Source organism: Culex pipiens, chromosome 2 (assembly GCF_016801865.2).
Source record: "Culex pipiens pallens isolate TS chromosome 2, TS_CPP_V2, whole genome shotgun sequence".
Classification (NCBI taxonomy): Eukaryota; Metazoa; Arthropoda; class Insecta; order Diptera; family Culicidae; genus Culex; species Culex pipiens.
Window position 1 is genome coordinate 59,751,579 of NC_068938.1, and position 21,001 is coordinate 59,772,579.

Genomic DNA, 21,001 nt, shown 5'->3' on the forward strand with positions numbered 1-21,001 from the left:
TAGGGAAGTCCAACTACCGTAAACATTTGTAATTATAACTCCGGATTTCGACAACCAAATTCAGAACTGTCAGCAAACAAAACGTGATTGTTATTGTTTACATTGCGTGGTCTATTTTTTGTTTATTCAAAGTCAAACATTAAAACGCATTTTTCTTCGAACGTCAAAAAACGACGTGTGACATGTTAGCACGACAGCATCGAGATGTTGGAATGCATAGCGAAATCTTAGGCCAGTAAATTACTCACCAACTAAAACTTAAAACACATTATTACAAAGAAAATAAAACAGCTCCTACAACAAACAGAAAAAAACATCACTTGTTATTGTTTGTAGTTACTTATTTAAACAAAACTTTCAGTCGATAACGTATACGAAGATTGCTTCGATTGACACAACAATCAAAGAATTTTTAGTTATATAAAATTCTCTTTATTTTTTTAATTGTAGGCAAGTTTTACAGTATTTTTTAACAAATCCAGAGTTTTTTTTTTTTTTGGAAACGTCCTATAAGCTATTGTGTTTCATATGTTTATAGGATCTATTAAAAAAAAGTCAAGAAATTTTAACAACACTTTTGTTGGGTAATTTTTTGAAGATTTTTTTTCCAATACTGAAACCTTCAATGATTCATAAAAATATAAATTTCTGACAAGTTTCCATCATTTTGAAAAAAATACTAAAATCAAACTTTGATCGTTTTTTCACTAATCATTTCTTTTTTTTTTTTTTTTTGAAAATATCCTAGTTCACCATCAACTTTATTTTTTTTTTCGAAAAAATTGTAAAGGTGATAATTGTAAAAAGTTTTTGAAGTGGTTTTTAAACAAGATGAATTATTCTAGTAGGAATAATTATTCCTGTAAGACTTGAGGTGAGAAAATCATGCAAAGTGAGACGTGACAATGATATTTGTCGTACTAGAATGGCAAACATGTTGCATACAATATAGCTGGAAAAAATGACCCTTTGGTACCTGTTTTGATTTATTTTAATATTAATTTTAAATTTGTTCAACTTTTCCTAGCGAAACATAACTCAAGTTTTATTAAAAATAGGTAACTTATGATTGTCATTAGTTAAGCATATTGTGATCCGTAAAACAAATATACATGAATTGTATTTAAGTTAATTTATCTAAAACATAATTTGAAAATAATGAGAATAATAAAATTTAATGTAGGAAATTTTCTGGAATTTCAACTATCGATTAGTTTTTGTATTTCTTTAAATTTGTCTTGAACTGACCACAGAAGCCATTTTGCGTCGAAGGTTCGTCCATACAAGTTTATATATAAATTTGACAGCTGTCCATACAAAAGTGATATCTAAATATTCTGAAATCTGTATCTTAAAAACGTTTCTTAATCCACCATTAGGTGGGTGGTGCCTTCCTAACATTTACAAAGTAATAATGAAAATAAGTTTATGAAAAAAATAAATACCTGATACAGATTTTTCCAAAAAAACATGCAGACTCTCATTTGAAGCAATATGGCAACCGGGCGTTTCGCATCTGCACGCAAAACCGGAGTTAGGTATAAATTACTTATTTTTAGTATTTTTTGAACTTATGTTCTAGCTTGTCAAATTATACCTAAAATTTAGTATTTTTTTCTTCCTGAAATTTAGTATTTTTTTAGAACACTGGAATACTTCTTAAAAAATACTAAATTTAAGTATTTTTTCGAACTTGCGTTAATTTCACGATCTGACATGTCAGTTCGGTGCCAGTTGTGTAGCACTTTGGAAGGTTTTTGGCCAGCTGCTATTATAGGTAAGTTGTATTTTCTGCCGGATGGAACCGGTTTGCGTCGAAGCCCGTTGTGGGTTGTAATCAGGAATGCGGATTTTGCGGTTCGGATTGTCCGCCAGAGGAAAATGCAACGCCGGGTGTTGTAGGAAGAGGACGGACGCCGGGTGTAGAAGGAAGAGGACGGAACATTCAACTCCTGGCGACGGCGATGCGGCTCCCGGTGGCTGTTCTTCAAGTCGGCTTCAACGGCAGTATTGAAAGGAATCGGTTTGCGTGGCAGAGTTGGTTGGTTGGCGTTGGCAGGGATGTTGCGAGGAGGAGGTGGATGTTGATTAAACAATCCGCTGGAAGTTGAATGTTTCGCTGAAAGAGGTGCCGGTCGGGCCGGGAAATTTCTGGCGGTACGTTTACTGTTCCGTCAACATGCGGCATTTCGTTAAGTTCACCTACTCTTCCTCCTCCATCCCTTGTGGACGGATAAACGCGGCACCGGTTAAACATGAGAATCGGACGGAAGACAGCGGCAAAAACGGAAATGCCGTAAAGGAGTTGATTGTTCCGCCGGGAGTTGGTGAAGCAAAACGGGTGCTAATTTGCAGTGAAAGTTGGTGTGTGCGTGTGTGTGTGTGTGTGTGTGTGTGTGTGTGTGTGTGTGTGTGTGTGTGTGTGTGTGTGTGTGTGTGTGTGTATGTGTGTATGTGTGAAAAATTATAAAATACAAAAACCATACAAAAAATAAAAATTAAAAAAAACTATTTACGGGAGAGAGAGGGATATGAAGAGGGAGAGGAAGAGTTAAAGGAGAGAGAAAGTTATAGAGAGAGAGGGGGAGAAGGAGAGAGAAAGTGAAAAAGATGGAGAGAGAGAAAGGGAAAGAGAGATAGATATATGGAGAGAGAGAGGAGGAGGAGAGGGAGAGAGAAAGTGGGAAGAGACAAGGAAGAGTGGGGGAGAGAGAGAGAGAGAGAAAATGTAGTGATATAGAGGGCAGAGATAAAGTGGGAGAGAGAGAGAGAAAGTAGGAGAAAAGAGAGAGAGAGAGGGAGAGACAAAGTGGGAGTGAGAGGGGCAAATCAAGAGGAAGAAAGAGAGAGAGATGAAAGAGAAAGTGCGAGAGAGTAGGAGTAGGAGAGAGAAAGTGGTAAAGAGAGAGGGAGAGAAAATGTGGGAGAGTTAGAGGGGAAGAGGAACAGCGAGAGAGAGAGAGAGAGAGAAATTTTTTTTTCTTAGTTTCCAAATATTCTTTAACTCCAAAATATCTTATATTCCAAAATTCCAAATATTTAAATATTAAAATATTAAAATATGAAAATATTAAAATATTAAAATATTGAAATATTAAAATATTAAAAAAAAATTAAAATATTAAAATATTAAAATATAAAAATATTAAAATATTAAAATATTAAAATATTAAAATATTAAAATATTAAAATATTAAAATATTAAAATATTAAAATATTAAAATATTAAAATATTAAAATATTAAAATATTAAAATATTAAAATATTAAAATATTAAAATATTAAAATATTAAAAAAATTTAAAATATTAAAATATTAAAATATTAAAATATTAAAATATTAAAATATTAAAAAAATTTAAAATATTAAAATATTAAAATATTAAAATATTAAAATATTAAAATATTAAAATATTAAAATATTAAAATATTAAAATATTAAAATATTAAAATATTAAAATATTAAAACATTAAAATATTAAAATATTAAAATATTAAAATATTAAAATATTAAAATATTAAAATATTAAAATATTAAAATATTAAAATATTAAAATATTAAAATATTAAAATATTAAAATATTAAAATATTAAAATATTAAAATATTAAAATATTAAAATATTAAAATATTAAAATATTAAAATATTAAAATATTAAAATATTAAAATATTAAAATATTAAAATATTAAAATATTAAAATATTAAAATATTAAAATATTAAAATATTAAAATATTAAAATATTAAAATATTAAAATATTAAAATATTAAAATATTAAAATATTAAAATATTAAAATATCAAAATATTAAAATATTAAAATATTAAAAAAAATAATATTAAAATATTAAAATATTAAAATATTAAAATATTAAAATGTTAAAATATTAAAATATTAAAATATTTAAATATTTAATTATTGAAATATTAAAATACTAAAATATTTAACTGTTAAAAATTTAAAACAACATTAAAAAACCAAAATATTTATAAAAAAGATAAATTTAATATTAAAAATAAAGATGCATTGAAAAAATAAAATATAATTTAAATTTTAATATTCATTTTTAGGTGAGAACATTTATGAAATAGTTGTGTTTGATATAAATAAAAATATTAATATCATATAAACCATTGTTTTCTTCTGCCTGCATATCTCTTGGATAATACCTATTTTGATCTTTGATTATTCTTAAGTATAAGTAATTTTCGATCCCTCACGTTTATAGAAAATACCTCAAATTTAGGTATTTATGCCTAGAAATAAGGAATAAATGGTCCGCCATCTTTGATTATACCTGATTATCAGTAATTTTGGATCCCTCACTTTTCCAGAAAATACCTCAAATTTAGGTAATTATACATAGCAATAAGGAATAACCATGGTCCGCCATCTTGGATTATACCTAAATATTAGTAATTTTGGATCCCTCACTTTTTCTGAAAATACCTCAAATTTAGGTAATTATACATAGCAATAAGGAATAACCATGGTCCGCCATCTTGGATTATACCTGAATATCAGTAATTTTGAATCCCTCACTTTTCCAGAAAATACCTCAAATTTAGGTATTTATACCTAGAAATAAGGAATAATCATGGTCCGCCATCTTGGATTATACCTAAATATCAGTAATTTTGGATCCCTCACTTTTCCAGAAAATACCTCAAATTTAGGTATTTATACCTAGAAATTAGGAATAATAATGGTCCGCCATCTTGGATTATACCTGAATATCAGTAATTTTGGATTTCTCACTTTTCCAGAAAATACCTCAAATTTAGGTATTTATACCTAGAAATTAGGAATAATAATGGTCCGCTATCTTGGATTATACCTAAATATCAGTAATTTTGGATCCCTCACTTTTCCAGAAAATAACTCAAATTTAGGTATATATACTTAGAAATAAGGAATAATCATGGTCCGCCATCTTGGATTATACCTAAATATCAGTAATTTTGGATCCCTCACTTTTTCTGAAAATACCTCAAATTTAGGTATTTATTTCTAAAAATTAGGAATAATAATGGTCCGCCATCATGGATTATACCTGAATATCAGTAATTTTGGATCCCTCACTTTTCCAGAAAATACCTCAAATTTAGGTATTTATACCTAGAAATAAGGAATAATCATGGTCCGCCATCTTGGATTATACCTAAATATAAGTAATTTTGGTCCCCTCACTTTTCCAGAAAATACCTAAAATTAAGGTATTTTGGTTCTACAATTATACCTAAAATATAGGAATTCTCGTACTAAAACGCTATTAGTAATTTTATTACTAATAGCCGATTAGTAATAAAATAACTTATTGCAGTCAGGTTCGATTATACCTAAAAATTAGGAATTTATACCTAATGTCCGTTTTGCGTGTGGCGCGACTCTCGCACGTAAACAAAAAGACCCGGCCTTTTAAGGTTAGGCAAAAAATCACCCTTTTTTGTATCTACAAAAATCTTTTTCTTGGCATTACTTTTTAAATACTTAACTAAACAGAATAAAATTTAATAGGGTCTTAGGGGACCCCAAAACGATCAGAATAAGGCGGATCCGGCCAAAATCGGTTCAGCCAGTTCTGAGATAATCGTGTGGAAAAGATATCATGTCTACACACATCCCCACAGACATTTGTTCAGAATTTGATTCTGAGTCGATAGGTATACGTGAAGGTATATCTAGGAGTCGTATTTAAGAAGTTCATTTTTCGAGTGATTTTATAACCTTGCCTCAGTGAGATGAGGAAGGCAAAAATCAATTTCTAGGCTTAACAATTAAAAAAAAGTTTTTTTTTATTTCATTTGTAACATGGAAAATTGATTTGTGTAAAAAAAAACTATTTTTTTAAAGTTCATTTTATGAGTTTAGACTTGATGCTCAAAAAAGGCAACTTTGTTTTAGCCTATGACCCAGCAAGGGTAAAAAAAAGTTGGCAGTGTTACGATTCCTTAATCCTAAACTAAAATAAAAGTTTGGTTAATTCTGAGTCATTCTTCAATAGTGGCCATGGTTGCCTGAAGTCTGAAAATATACTTTTTAAGAGTTAAGAAAATATCCTATAAATTAGACATTGAAGATTGGACATTTAGTTGCTGCAATAAGGCTACAAAAAGGAAGAAAAATGTCAGCAATTACTAATCCGTAGACGTAAAAAAATCAATTTTCACATGAGATAAAATATTTGTTGTGGTGACCATATCCAATCTAGTACAGCTTACAATATTTTAGAAATCTCTTTCGCGTGTATACACAAACCCAGCCGTCATTTCGAAGCTCACGCTCATAGAACAAACAACCAGCACCAGTCAATGTTTAGCATCTTGCCAGCAAGCAAGCAGGGTACAAGTGCTGCTACAGCTCGTTCGCTCAGCAAAGTGCTGCCTCTCCCAAAGTCCGCCCCTTCATAATTAGCTACCAGCAATGAACAACCAGCAACCATCACTGCTCAGCCAGGCCTTCGACGTGCTCAGCTCCGAAGCCAAAGGTAAGAAGTCCTGGAGACCAGTCCCGAAATAGTCCTCGATCGATCCCTAGCCTTACATAATGTTCCCTGTATTGCAGATCTATTTCTGGGACCAAGCATTCCCGAAACATTCGGCGTGCCAACGGCCCTCGAGTTCGTCCGGGACAATGTGGCCAAGAACGTGCCGCTGGTCATCCGGGAGGCCACCAACGATTGGCCCGCGGTGGAAAAGTGGAACTCCAAGTACTTTCGGTGAGTTCACAGAAAATGCTTTCGAATCAAACGCCTGCAGCTGGGTTCCGCATGTTGTTGCGCACATGCACACTGCCTTTGCCTTTGGATTGTCTGAGGGGTTTTGAACGGTGTCCAAATGTGCGCCAGGAAATGGATCTCACCTCGCACCGGCGTCGCCGCAGGACGTATCAAAATTTTCAACAGACCGGTACCATTTAATTTATAACTTTCCACTGCCCGCGCGCTCCGTCGTCGTCGTCTCTGCCGCGAATTAATCTACCCTTTGAGTGACGGCTTACTAGTTCCTCTGCAAACGGTAATAGTGCTGCTGCATCTGGCAGAAGATCTGTTTTGGTATTTAGCGTGCGATTCAAGATGTTTTCTGCGAGCAAATTGATCAGCGCCGTGCCTGAGGGTGAGCAGCTAAAACTTGGAAAACAGTTAAAATTTGTTACTTGAAATAAACTTGAAAATAGTACTTAACTGTAGTTAATTCAACGAATTGTAACATGATGTACGGATGGTCAACCAGCCAAACAAATGAGACTTTCCCCTAATTAATAGTTTAACCCACAGGACTGCTCTGATCGTTCAATCACGTCGTTTTTTTTTCTCTCATAAACTGGTAATTAATGCCACTGAATCGTGCACGTGCTACCATCCATCAAGCGCCACACCTTCCACATCTGCCATCGAAAGATGATCACCGAGAACGATCTATTTTAAGACTGCGCTTTGCTATTTTAAGCCTTAGGGTTATTCTGCCCAGCTTTCGCATTCTGCATGTAATTATGTCTCTGATTGTCTGTGACTCACCTTGATTGCCTTTGATCCTTTGATGTGTGTGCAAATAGAATAAACCACCAACCAGCCGAACTTTGCTCTTATTCATGTTAGTTCCGCAGAGACACGCTGGCGGACAAGGAAGTGACGGTGGCCATCACCCCGAACGGATACGCCGACGGGTTGGCCCGGCACGATGGCCAAGACTACTTTGTGCTGCCACTGGAGACCCAGATGACGATGGGCGAGTTCCTCGAATCGTTGGACCGGAAAGAGTGAGTTGCAATTTGGGGTGAACAAAAAATCGCAACAAATAATTCTATGATTCCTTCTCAGTCCCGAGAGCATCCTCTACATCCAGCGGCAGAACTCCAACCTGACCGAGGACTTCCAGGAGCTGTGGCAGGATGTCCTGACGGAGAGGCTTAGCTTTGCCGCCGAGGCCTTCAACAAGGAACCGGACGCGATCAACTTTTGGATGGGCGATGATCGGGCGGTGACTTCGAGTGAGTTCTGGGCGAAATGTTCCCCCATATAGCCGAAAAATTAACTCTAAACATTTCAGTGCACAAGGATCCGTACGAGAACATTTACTGCGTCATTTCGGGGTATAAAGATTTCGTTTTGATACCGCCCGTGGACGTGCACAATGTGCCCCGGAAACGGTACCCGATGGGCATTTACATGCAGGAGGACGATGGCAAAATGGTTATTGAACCAATTTTGGATGGTAAGTAAAATCTTGTCTTTACTTTATTTATTATTACAAAAAAAAAGTTTATTTAAGCCAGGGGCGAGCCATTTTGAATGATCGTGTAAAATGGACCTTTGGCGCATCTTTAAGTGATTTTATAATTTCCAAAAATTAACCTTAATTTTTATGCCTTTTTGTGAACATTTTAAGATTTTGTTAATATAAAACTAATTGTATAATCGGGATCAAAGTATGGAAGAACCATTATGATATTTTGAACCCGATTATATGAAACAAATATTGTGTAAAAAAACTTTTTTATCGTAACACGTTCAAATGATTAAAATTTTAAATTATGTCAAATATTTTAGGGAGTGAATTACAGAACACTTGAATTTGTTTAAAGCAGGAACCTGTAAAACTCATTTTGCACTTAGAACCTTCCACCTCGTGATTTGAACTCATAACATGTGGTTTACGGATCTGACAACCTAACATCTGATTAAGGCAGAATGCAATTTATTAAAATTTTATTAAAATTGGAGGAAATTTTTTTCCTTGAGCAACTATTTATTATTGAAAATGCTCAATATTCAAAAAATAAACTACACACTTTTACAAAGTTTCTGTCACCCCTTCTAAAATATATAAAAATAATCGTTTTAAATGCAACCTTAAATTTTTTATTATATTTGTAAAATCACGATTGTTGCAATAAAAAGCAGGTTAATTATATTTATGTCGGTATTTTTTTTGAGTTTCTGATATTAATAAAATTTAATCAATTGATTAGGCTTTGTAATTGTTTTTTTTTTTTTTTTTTGTTTCCTAATATTACTCTTCTCATTGAAAAGTGCCAGCGACAAAATTGGGCGAAAAGTTCATCGCCCGGAGATCGCGAGTTGGCGCGAGCGAATGAACACCGCGAAAAAAGATTCGGGGGTGCATTGGGGTTAAATGATTATTTCGTTATTCGATTTAATTAGAAAATAATTATTTTTTCGTAAATATCGCTACTTTGATGCGATGTAATTAATTTTTACAGTAAATTAGGCATTGTTACATCAAATTTGACTATTCAAACGCACTAGAATGGCCAAATTTTAAAACAACAATGTTTGCCAATTTGACCATTTTACCCCCAATTCCCATTGTAGAACAAAAGAAAAGTTCATCCGCGGACTGTCAGCAGCGCGCTGTTTTGTTTGCTAGATCAACATTTGGAAATATCGAACGTTGAAGGAAATCGCTCAAAAAATGGAAATTAACCGATTTCAAATGTTTTGGCCGCAAATGAAAGTTTAGGGTGGCTAATTTTTTATTCCGATCTGTAAAACTTGCTCTGGCGAGGGTTCTGGGCACTGCGGCAATCGATTTTAACGGCGGGTTGCTTCCGGTTGCATTTGATTTGCGGAGAAGGTTTTTCAATCCATCAGGGGCTTATTGGGGGCAACAGTTTCGGTAATCCGGAACTTCTGGTAAGTTTAATATTTGCAGTGTTTAGCATGAAAAACAAACATAGACTAACTACTTTTTTCGAAAAATCATAACTCCTCGACATTTTAACCGATTTCAATTGTCTTATACGCAAATGAAAGGTGATAAGTTAGCCTTTCAAAGAAAAATAGTAAAAAGTTTCAAAAATCTAGCCTAACATATGAAAATGGCGTATGAAACTTTAAAATGCCGTTTTGACGGTGTCTGGACCAAAGAGCCTATGTCTGAAAATATTTTTATCGGATTCCCCGGACATTTTTACATAACATACTGAAAAATGGGAGGAGTTCATTAACAGGATTCCAAGATATGATTTTTTGAAAATAAAATCCGTGTTTTTTTACGCGCCGCGCGCAAAAACCGGAGAATGACAAATTTGGCAAAAAATCATCTTTTTTCACTAAAACTGCGATAACTTTAAAATTTCAACGATGACATGTCTGGGTACCAAAAGTTACCAATTTTGATCCCCAAACAGGTCATCGCTGAAATTTTAAAGTTATCGCAGTTTTAGTGAAAAAGTTGATTTTTTGCCAATTTCGGCATTCTCCGGTTTTTGCGCGCGGAGCGTAAAAAAACACGGATTTTATTTTCAAAAAATCATATCTCGGAATCCTGTTAGGGACCATCCATATACCACGTGGACAATTTAGGGGAGGGAGATATGGCGATTGTCCATGCTCCATACAAAAAAGTTTTTTTTTTGTATGGTCAATTGTTCACGAGGGGGAGGGGGGGTTTGGGTTTTCCAAAAAAAGTGTCCACGTAGTTTGTGGATGGTCCCTTAATGAACTCCTCCCATTTTTTGGTTTGTTACGTAAAAATGTCCGGGAAATCCGCTAAAAATATTTCCAGACATAAGCTCTTTGGTTCAGACACCGTCAAAACGGCATTTTAAAGTTTCATGCGCCCTTTTCATATGTTAGGCTAGATTTTTGAAACTTCTTACTATTTTTCTTATCACCAACTTATCACCTTTCATTTGCGTATAAGAAAATTGAAATCGGTTAAAATGGCGAGGAGTTATGATTTTTCGAAAAAAATGGTTTTTGCGAAAATCGACGAAAATTTCCATTTTTCAGACCACCGGCGCAGGTCACCCCAATGGCCAAACAAAAAAATACGGGTCGAATTATTTCGGCCAGGAAACCCTCAGAAAAATTTTGAGCCCGATCCGAGCACTTTTGTTTTTTCCATGCTGTTTTCGTGGGGAATTGCTGCATATAGACCTCCATTGATCACGCATGATCTCAGGGGGTACCGGAAAACAAACCCCGTAATGGCGGACAATAGGGTCCTAAAGCCCTAAGTCAATTGTTATGTTCAACGGTAAAAAACAGATTAAAAACCATCTCTGATCACTTTTTTCATTTAAATGCAAAAAATAGGACAGGACTGTTGCCCCCGAATAAGCCCCTGGTGGATTGAAAAACCTTCTCCGCAAATTAAATGCAACCGGAAGCAACCCGCCGTTAAAATCGATTGCCGCAGTGCCCAGAACCCTCGCCAGAACAAGTTTTACAGATCGGAATCAAAAATTAGCCACCCTTACCTTTCATTTGCGGCCAAAACATTTAAAATCGGTTAATTTCCATTTATTGAGCGATTTCCTTTAACGTTCGACATTTCCAAATGTTGATCTAGCAAACAAAACAGCGTGCTGCTGACAGTTCGCGGATGAACTTTTCTTTTTTTCTACAAGGGGAATTGGGGGTAAAAAGGTCAAATTGGCAAACATTGTTGTTTTAAAATTTGGCCATTCTAGTGCGATTGAAAGGTCAAATTTGATATAACAATGCCTAATTTACTGTAAAAATTAATTACATCGCATCAAAGTAGCGATATGTACGAAAAAATAATTATTTTCTAATTAAACCGAATAACGAAATAATCATTTAACCCCAATGCACCCCCGAATCTTTTTTCGCGGTGTTCATTCGCTCGCGCCAACTCGCGATCTCCGGGCGATGAACTTTTCGCCCAATTTTGTCGCTGGCACTTTTCAATGAGAAGAGTAATATTTAAATGACGAAAATGTTCTTAAAATACCTGAAATTTCAAAATAAAAATTCAGTTGATAGCGTTTTTTTCAGTTTTATAGATAGAAATTTTAAGAAATATTTGTTTTCTCTTTTAGCCCGCAAGCTCATGTGAGCTTCAAATTTGGCCCGCCATTCAAAAACTTTGAGCACCCCTGGTTTAAGTGATTGTCCACGTTCCATACAAAAAAAAAATGTTGTATGGACAATTGTCCACGAAGGGGAGGGGGGGAACTCTGGAAACTCTAAAAGGGGGGGGGGGGAACTCTGGGTATAACACTGTTTTGGTGGTCTTTGTATCGATAGAATAGATTTTTCGTTGGAATTTCGTACCAGCCCGGAATTACGTCGTCGGAATATCCGCCTGCATCCGAACCGTTCCACGATTCACTAGTCAACCTAAGTGGCAAAAACAACGTTTTTTACCTAGGCGTCTACACATCGATGTTGTCGTGCTATCTTGTCGCACGTCGCTTTTGAATAAACCATAACTATAGAGCACGCAGTGTTTGGTTTAACGAACACGTTCTGTTTGGTTGATCATTCTGTACATTGTCCCGAAGTTTGAAAGAATTTGGTTGCTAAAGTCCCTAGTTATAAATAAAAATGTTTACGGTGATCGGGCATATACGTGTGTCAAACGCGTTCTGACCTGAAATCCCTTTTGCCAGTTGTCGCACTTACAACAATTTTCAGTGTGTTTTTCATATCTTTCATATCTTGACTTTTTTATCAGGTCCTATAAACAAATGTAAACATTGTGTGTATCCCGCTTACACTCAATGTTTACATTTGTTTAATTTTAAATTGATTAATTAATTAATCAATTTTATTTAGCATTAAAAAAGGTATGCATTTGTACCGCGCCATTGCATTAGAATGCATTGAAACATCACAAATGTGAACGCGGCCAGGCCTACTGCGCAAAGTTTACCACAGAGATGATTCGTTGAAGTGGGTTGAGTTTGAGCACAGACAACACATTTCTGAAGCATTATCTTTCTAAGAATCAGTATTATGTTTCTCATTCGAGAGTTTTCAAACATGCACAAAAATTAACTATAATCAAAGGAATTTGATAACAATACTTAAAAGATTATTAGGGCATTGAGAGGAAAGAGAGTGCCGAAATTATCTTTCAAATGTGCCGTTCAATAAAAAGGTGCATTATCTCTTGTTTTACACGAAGTTGAAGAATAAGTGTCGTTTGGCTGAATTTGGTTGTCGGAGTCCCGAGTTATACTTAAAAATGTTTACAATAGTCGAGCAGGTACGAATGTCGAACGCGTTCTGACTAAAATCCCTTTGGCCAGTTATAGCACTTGCTGCTAGTAGCATGGTGTGTCAAGATAGCACGATCAGGCCGAAACTTCTTTTTCCGTTTTTTGTTGAATATCTCAGAATTGAAATCAAACTTTGGGGATCTGTAAAGGTCAAAAAGTGAGGCATTGAGAGCTGCAAAAAAATGACGTCCGACAAGATAGCATGATCACGACGAATTGAGAGATTTCTACACGACCAATATGTAATTACAGGATGCAAGTTAGAAATTTTGAAAAAAAAATATAAGAAACGAATCGTTTCTGTTTAATTTAACAAGTCATCCAATAATAATGTTAAAAATCCCAAATATCCAATTTTCCTTTTCCCCGCAGAAATCGGCCACCCCCGGCTCATCGAGTGGGTCAGCGTCGATCCGCTCGCTCCGGACCTGGACCGCTTCCCGCAGTACTCGCGTGCCACCGCTTACGAGATACGCGTCAACGCCGGTGACATCCTGTACCTGCCGGCCCTCTGGTACCACCACGTGCGCCAGAGCCACAAATGCGTCGCGATCAACTTTTGGTACGACATGGAGTACGATGCGCGCTACTGCTTCTACAAAATGATGGAAAAGCTGTGCGGATACGGCGGCGGCGCCGACGAGGAGGACATTTAAGTTTGAAGAAGTTTGATTTGAGGTGTTTTTGTTTTTTTTTTAAGTAATTGTCGTTGTATATTTTACAATTATCATGCAAATACAGATGCTGTTGACTTGAGATTTGTACACTAGATCACACATTAAAAGAGGAGTTTTTAAGAGACTAGATCAACCGGAACGCTCCGGGTGGGGTCTGCGGGAAGCCGCAGTCCCGGCGCAGCTGACACATCTGCTCGGCCGTCGCGCCCCGTTCCAGCCACTGCGTCTCGAGCTGGAAGATGATCTTGCCGATCCAGCTTTGCATCGCGTACAGGTGTGCGTTTTCGGTGCGGTCGTACTCAAGGTGCATGTTCAGGATAAGCTGGGCGCGCTTCTTCTTGAAGCGGGAGCGGCGCGAGGCCAGGTTGTTCCGTTCGCGTTCGGCGGCCTCGTCCGGGTCGACGTACTGCTTGCGCAGGCGGGACTTGTTCGGGTAGTAATCTGGAGTTAAGGAAGATTTGTACGGATTAGTTGATTGCTATGAAAGATGATACTTTCCCGAAAAGGGGTCATAAAATGCGACACTTGCAAGGTTGTAAAACCATAAAGGACTGCCTGGGCAAGGACTAGGGAAAGGGATTAATTGGCAGAACTTCGCGAGTTCTACCTGTTGAAGGTTACTAATCCCTAGTTAAAATTGCAAAGCTGCTAATTTATGCAGTTTTTATAGCACACAAGACTTACCGAAGGACTCTGGCAGCTCGGCGATCCTCGCCGTCAGGATCTTGTTTTTGACAAAGTCCGACCGGTTGGTAATGATGTCGAGCTGGGTGCTCAACCGCTGCGCATATTCCGGCTTCAGCAAATCCCGATACCAGTCCGTCATGCACAGCGGGTTGATCTCGTCGGACATGGTCGAGTTGCCCGAGTCGGACGCGGCACGACTCGGCATCAACCGCCGTTGACCTTCATCATTCGAGGGAGCCGTGTCCGTTGACGAGGAAGCCGACGAAGACACGGCGTAATTATGTTCAGGCTTGGTCGGGAGTACGGGAAGGGGTGACGAAGTTTGGCTAGCACTAGGGGCAAAGTCCGGCGAAGGTGTCCGCTGATCACTTCCGGAGCTGGAGGTCGTCGGATAGTTGGGAGATTGATCGGCCTTTTGTATGGCGTGCGATCGCTGATGATCGTACATGTACTGGTTCTCCATGTTGTTGTACCGCATCCTAAACATCACGTTGACCTCATTACTGTCGTATTTACGCTTCTTTGGCGGTTGCCCACTTGAGATTGACGAGCTCGACGAGGAATCCATTGGCGCCTGTAAACAGAAGAAATTGATCAACTTCCGACTCGTAATAAACCAACAATTAATAAACAAATATCATCACTTCAAAACCGCAGCATTAGGCGCCAATATCCGTGGAGTTCTAGCCGTACTACAGTTCTAAAAACCAATGCACTACGACTAAACACCACGGGTACGATCACCTCGAAAGAAGCACTAGCAACACTGCAAGCGTCCACCATCACTGCACGATCTCCAAACAATAGCCGCACCAAATGTGGAATGTCCGTGGAGTTCTAGCCGTACTACAAATTTCGAATCGTCAATGCAATCCGGCAGAACTCCAGCGAAATTCAACATCTCAAAATAGCGTTTTTCGCCTCTAATCGTCGTCCTTTCCTTCAACAGGGAGCCCTCAGTCATGGCCGTACTACAGATCGTAGCCAATGCAGTACCAGCCGTGACTGTGGATCCCGATCGAGTCGTCCTCTTCGAATCCGCGACAATCACCATACTCAAACCAAACTCATCCGATAAACTTACCTTGCAGACTTCCTCCGAATACTCCATAACTGACGATCACTTTGAAACTAAAAGATCTCGAAAACCTGTTGTGATCTTGTCCCGCCGAGTCCTGAGCGAACTGTGATGTCGAAACAATCGGCACGAGGCCGTTTTATACAAAAGGATGCTGGGTTTCGTTTGGTTTACCTATCCGCGCCGCCATGCGTGCTGAAAACCCGAAGACTACCGAGGCCGACGGGCAGGCAGTCAACGAAGTCCTGCTCAAGTCAGGACACGATCGCGTGGGGATCGGGCGCGGGTAGATTTTGCTGGGATCTAACCGTTAACAGGAGGGAATTTGTACATTTTTGTTTTAAATTTTGTGAAACTTATCTTAATTTGTCACAGATCAGATGTTTTCAATATAACAGGAATTTATTAATTAACGAGAACTTGTTTTAACAATTTTTAAGGTATTTTGAACAACTTTTCATTGGGAAAGCAACGCCGAAATCATTATTTCAAAATTACCCCTACCAACAGTTTTCAAAATATTGGTTAAATATTTGCAATAATAATAGACCCAGTAATTTTCCCAACAAAAAACGCAAGCATACTTCCCAAAGAAGTTAACGGCGAAAGAATAGGGCTCGGACCTGCTAAATTTGTGGGATGCACCTGGAAATTTTCGTCTTTTCGGTTATATTGCACCTCCCCTGGTTGACACACCTCATTTTGCGTAGATTGTGTGAGAATGCTAATTGCAAATCTGCTCTGCAACGGTCGTTTTGCAAAATTGAACTGGGATGGGAGTTGCATAGGTACGGTGTAACACTTTGTATGGTGTCAACGGAAAAAATGGCTCCAACGGTTTTTGGAGTATGAAAAGGCAGCTATTTTCAAAAACTTAATTTTTAGTTTTATTTAACTAATGATTATTGAGATAATTTCATTCATCTTCAAAATCATTAAGGGGATACATACATGTAAGAAATCGTAAAATTTAATAATTCAGAAAATTGATTGTATCCTCTGAAAAGATGATTTTCAATCACTCCTGAAAGTTTCATGAATATATCTCATGAATAATCTGAATTAGAGACGATTTAAACTCAAAAAGACTTTTAAGACATATCTCGTGTGCATGACGAAGCCCGATTTTAAAAAAATACAAAAATCAAAAACTGACAATTTTTTGTATGAAAAACATAAAAATATTTTTATCTTTTTTTAAATAAACTTTTTGAAAATCGGCCTTCGTCATGCACACGGGACCGGTTTAACGAGTCTTCACCAAAATTTTGAGCTGATTTGGTCATAGCAGAGTTGAGATATCGTGGCACCCGTTTTTCGGAACTGCTAACTTCAAATAGCTATATCTCGGCAATGATACAACCAAATGTCCTCAAATTGGTTTTGTTAACAGATGAAAACGTATATTTTAAAACCCTGAAAACAGATTCAAAAAAAAAGTTTAAATGTGTGCTCATACCAACCTTTGACTTTTTCCCGATTTACATGTATGTAACCCCTTAAAGGAAACATGAGATGTACGATCATGAATCTTGGAAATAATGTTAGAACAAACTTTATCATATTTGGTAGAAAGTAGGTCTACTATCTTGCAATTTCCGCATAAAAAGTTCTTAGTCAGCCATATATAAAAAAAAGAAAAAAAAACATTACAATCTTGATGCAGAAGGCAACAATAAAATCATGGTTTATAGAAGATTTAACATATGATTGATATGATATGAAAAGGCTACCAACTCTTACAAAAATCCGTACCCTTTACCGATATGAAACCATGGTATAACAAAAACTGTCAAGGAATTATTTAAATTAATTTGGAATTTGGGAATTAAAAATATTTTTGTTAAACGTTTTAAAGTTTACGAAATGTTTAGTTTGCTTTTACGAATAATATCGAAAACATTTCTAGAGTTTTTTTTATTGAAAAGGTCCTATGAACACAAGCACAACACAAGGTTTTCACAAGCCTTAGAATGCCTTTGGATATGATTAAGGCTCTGAATAAAATCATTTCCGGTCGGCCATTTGGCAACCATGTTTGTTTTAGAAAAACATTCGAATCTTGATTCAAAGAACATCAATAAAAAAATTGTTTTCAACATGTTGTTTGTAGCTTTGTCCAAAACTCAAAAAAAAACTCAATTAATGTGAGGTAGCTTATTTTTCAGTAGTATAACCAATGCATGACTCCTCCAGGGCCGTGATATTTGAGTTTAAGTTATGGAACAGGCAATTTAATGCTCTGTATAAAAAAGTCTTGAAATTCAGTTTTTTGTTTTAAAAGAACTACTTTTACTAGTGGAATAGCAAGAGAATATCCAAATAAAGGTCTTGCATTGTTTTTCTCGCCATGCAAAAAAAAAAAAAATCTTATCCGCTCTTCTCTAGCATTGTTTTTGTTTTAGACTAAATTAAAATTTAATTTATAATATATTCTTAATATTAATATTCTTTTAAAAAAATATTCTTGAATACACGGTCCATACAAATAAGCCTCCGTTGACTGAACGTACATGTTTTTGCCTTTCTTACGAAAAAAAGGTTTATGGTTTGCTTTTGGAAAAAACGCTTTTCTCAGAAATCCTAATACTAATTTGTAGGTTCTGATGCGCTCTTTCGATTGAATTATGGCTCTAAACCCCGAACTCAAAGCCTCAAAGGATTGGGTCCAAAATTTGAAGCTTTTCCAAAATTTATTTCCAAACATATAGCCATATAAGTGTTTTACGTCTTATTTTTACCCTATTTTTCCTATTAAATTTTTGGTTTTATACAGAATCATATACTGAACATTAAATTCGAAGTCCCGGCTCGTTCTAGCTCGAAAGATCGACAAGTCGTCAAGTTGAAGCATAAACGCCAGCACATTTACGCTTGCGCGTTTTACGCTGCGCGTGAAAGTGTTTTTTCTGGCTTCTCATAATAAATAGATCGACAAAGTTCAATTTCTATACATATTTTTTGAGGTTAGTCATAGACTAACATTAAAGACTGAGTATCCTGTATTTTTTTCTAATATTGTCAATCCAATATGTCTTTCTTCATTAAATATAATTATCTGGCAACACATAATGTACCTCTGAAATTAAAAAAATGGCATTCGAAGTTTAATGCTAGTATGCAGATCGGAAGGAAAGGGTTCAAGAAACAGCTTTACGCACAGCAGAACAAAGGAGAGGCAATGATTTCTTGGGGCTTTTCTTCACCCTCTCTGGCTTGTTTTCGCTGTCGCTGCTGCCCATTTGATTTTTTTCTTGACCGGTTCCTTCCGAAGTGCGTATACCGCTTTAGCCTAAAAAGATTCGAAGCTTTAGGTCAAATTCTCACTGGGTGGTATCATTATGTTTCTGAAAAATTAATTACTCCAATATATTTGTCAGAGTTTTATCATTTTGTAAGAAAGGCTCTATTTAACCTCTGGTGGTATTAAATCGGGGTTATAGAAAAAAAATATAAATTTTTTGTTCTGCTTTTTGTAAATGTAGATCAACCCTATCACGACTCACACGTGCCCCGAATCAACCCTACCTTCGCTCGGTCAGCCACCCAAACCTTGCATGTTTACATTTTTTGACATGTTTTGATATCGGTCTTTTTTTGCTTGCGTACACGCGACACCGGATTCCGGCGGCAACAAATCAGTGAATTTCGTGCACGAATCTCGACACAATGTCGGCCTGTGGCGAAATAATAGACGACATCGAGGACCTGATCCAGTCCCAGGACATCACACCGAAGGAGCGGTACGCCAACAAGACCAACGTGACGATCCGGGCCAAGCGGGTGAGCAAGGCGATTGAGGCGCAACAGAACGAGAAGCTCGAGACGGCGGAGAAACCGATTCTGGAGAGTGTAATTCCGGGGACGCAACGGATCTACATGAAGACATGGGGCTGTGCGCACAACAGCTCGGACAGCGAGTACATGGCCGGTCAGTTGGCCTCGTATGGGTACAACATTACGACGGATAAGACGGACGCGAATCTATGGCTGCTGAACAGTTGCACCGTGAAGAATCCTTCGGAGGACACGTTCCGCAACGAGATATTGGCGGCGGAGAAAATGGGAAAACATGTCGTGTTGGCGGGTTGTGTTCCGCAGGCCGCTCCAAAGTCGGAATACATGCACGGTTTGAGCATCGTTGGCGTTCAGCAGCTGGATCGCGTGACCGAGGTTGTTGAGGAAACCCTCAAGGGGCACTCGGTGCGGTTGCTGCAGCCGAAGAAGGTTAACGGGAAGAAGGTGGCTGGACCTAACTTGGCGCTGCCCAAGGTTCGTAAGAACCCGTTGATTGAAATCATCCCGATCAATTCGGGTTGTTTGAACGCGTGCACTTACTGCAAAACCAAGTTTGCCCGGGCCGACTTGGTCAGCTATCCGGTCGAGGAGATCATTGAGCGGGCAACCCAAGTATTCCAGGAAGGAGTCTGCGAAATCTGGCTAACGTCCGAAGACACCGGCACGTACGGTCGCGACATTGGATCCTCGCTCCCGGAACTGCTGTGGAAGCTGGTCGAAGTTATACCGGACAACTGCCGACTCCGACTAGGCATGACCAATCCACCCTACATCCTGGAACATCTCGACGAAATGGCCAAGATTCTGGCGCACCCGAAAGTCTACGGCTTCCTGCACGTCCCCGTCCAGAGTGGATCCGACTCGGTGCTGGGTGAAATGAAGCGCGAGTACTGCCGAGCTGATTTCGAACGCATCTGCGACTTTCTAAAGCAAAAGGTGCCCGGAATAACCATAGCCACGGACATCATCTGCGGATTCCCCACGGAAACCGAGGCCGACTTCGAGCACACCATGTCCCTGTGCGCCAAGTACGAATTCCCCAGCCTGTTCATCAACCAGTTCTACCCGCGACCCGGAACCCCGGCAGCCAAAATGCAACGAATCCCGCCCGATCAGGTGAAAACGCGAACCAAGCGTTTGACGGACCTGTTCTACGGCTACGAACCGTACGCCAAAAAGTACACAATCGGCGACCGACAAACCGTGCTCGTCACGGAGATATCCCACGACAAGAAGCACTACGTCGGTCACAACAAATTCTACGAGCAGATCTTGCTTCCCATGGACAAGCCACTGCTGGGCAAGCTGGTTGAGGTGAGTCGTTCAAAATTCTTCAAAAACAACACAAATTTCCTAACTATCAACCAATCTTTCAGGTGCGCATCGCCAAGATAACCAAGTTCAGCATGATCGCCGAGATTGCCCAGGGCGAGAAGGAATGGGTCAACTGTACGACGCTGTCCAACGGGGAAACGACCCTGACCAGCCAGGGGGACACGGTGATGGTGGTGCAGAAGCAGTCACCGGTGTCGATGTTCGTGCTGATGGCGGCGATAGCGTGTCTGCTGGCGATTGCTTACAGGTTTTATCTCAAGTTATAACACGTGTTTTTAAAGTGAGAGATGTGAATAAAAATGAACCGATGGACGGATTTTTTCTTCTTTGAAATAAAAAAAAATATTTATGTTGCAATCGTTGCAAAACAAAAGTGACAATTCAAATGTTGATTTTTTTTAAATATTGTTCAGATTTCAGGATTTTTTTTTC

General features: G+C 37.8%; 3 protein-coding genes across 3 annotated transcripts; 2 read left to right on the forward strand and 1 right to left on the reverse strand.

The window, feature by feature from the left end:
• Nucleotides 1-6,293: 6,293 nt before the first annotated feature.
• LOC120413607 (bifunctional peptidase and (3S)-lysyl hydroxylase JMJD7) lies at nucleotides 6,294-13,763 on the forward strand. Its single transcript, XM_039574511.2, has 6 exons — nucleotides 6,294-6,485; nucleotides 6,563-6,716; nucleotides 7,604-7,756; nucleotides 7,818-7,987; nucleotides 8,047-8,211; nucleotides 13,367-13,763. Exons 1-6 carry the CDS (start codon nucleotides 6,422-6,424, stop codon nucleotides 13,648-13,650), a joined length of 990 nt encoding a protein of 329 aa, XP_039430445.1. The 5' UTR covers nucleotides 6,294-6,421; the 3' UTR covers nucleotides 13,651-13,763.
• Nucleotides 13,678-15,614, reverse strand: LOC120413608 (uncharacterized). The gene is made up of 3 exons (XM_039574512.2): nucleotides 15,443-15,614; nucleotides 14,356-14,932; nucleotides 13,678-14,112 (listed from the first exon to the last, which is right to left on the reverse strand). The coding sequence occupies exons 1-3, from the start codon at nucleotides 15,467-15,469 to the stop codon at nucleotides 13,796-13,798; spliced, it is 921 nt and encodes a 306-aa protein (XP_039430446.1). The 5' UTR covers nucleotides 15,470-15,614; the 3' UTR covers nucleotides 13,678-13,795.
• A 3,420-nt stretch (nucleotides 15,615-19,034) lies between these two features.
• On the forward strand, nucleotides 19,035-20,885 carry LOC120413606 (threonylcarbamoyladenosine tRNA methylthiotransferase). Its single transcript, XM_039574510.2, has 2 exons — nucleotides 19,035-20,548; nucleotides 20,611-20,885. Exons 1-2 carry the CDS (start codon nucleotides 19,106-19,108, stop codon nucleotides 20,833-20,835), a joined length of 1,668 nt encoding a protein of 555 aa, XP_039430444.1. The 5' UTR covers nucleotides 19,035-19,105; the 3' UTR covers nucleotides 20,836-20,885.
• The last annotated feature ends 116 nt before the right edge of the window (nucleotides 20,886-21,001 follow it).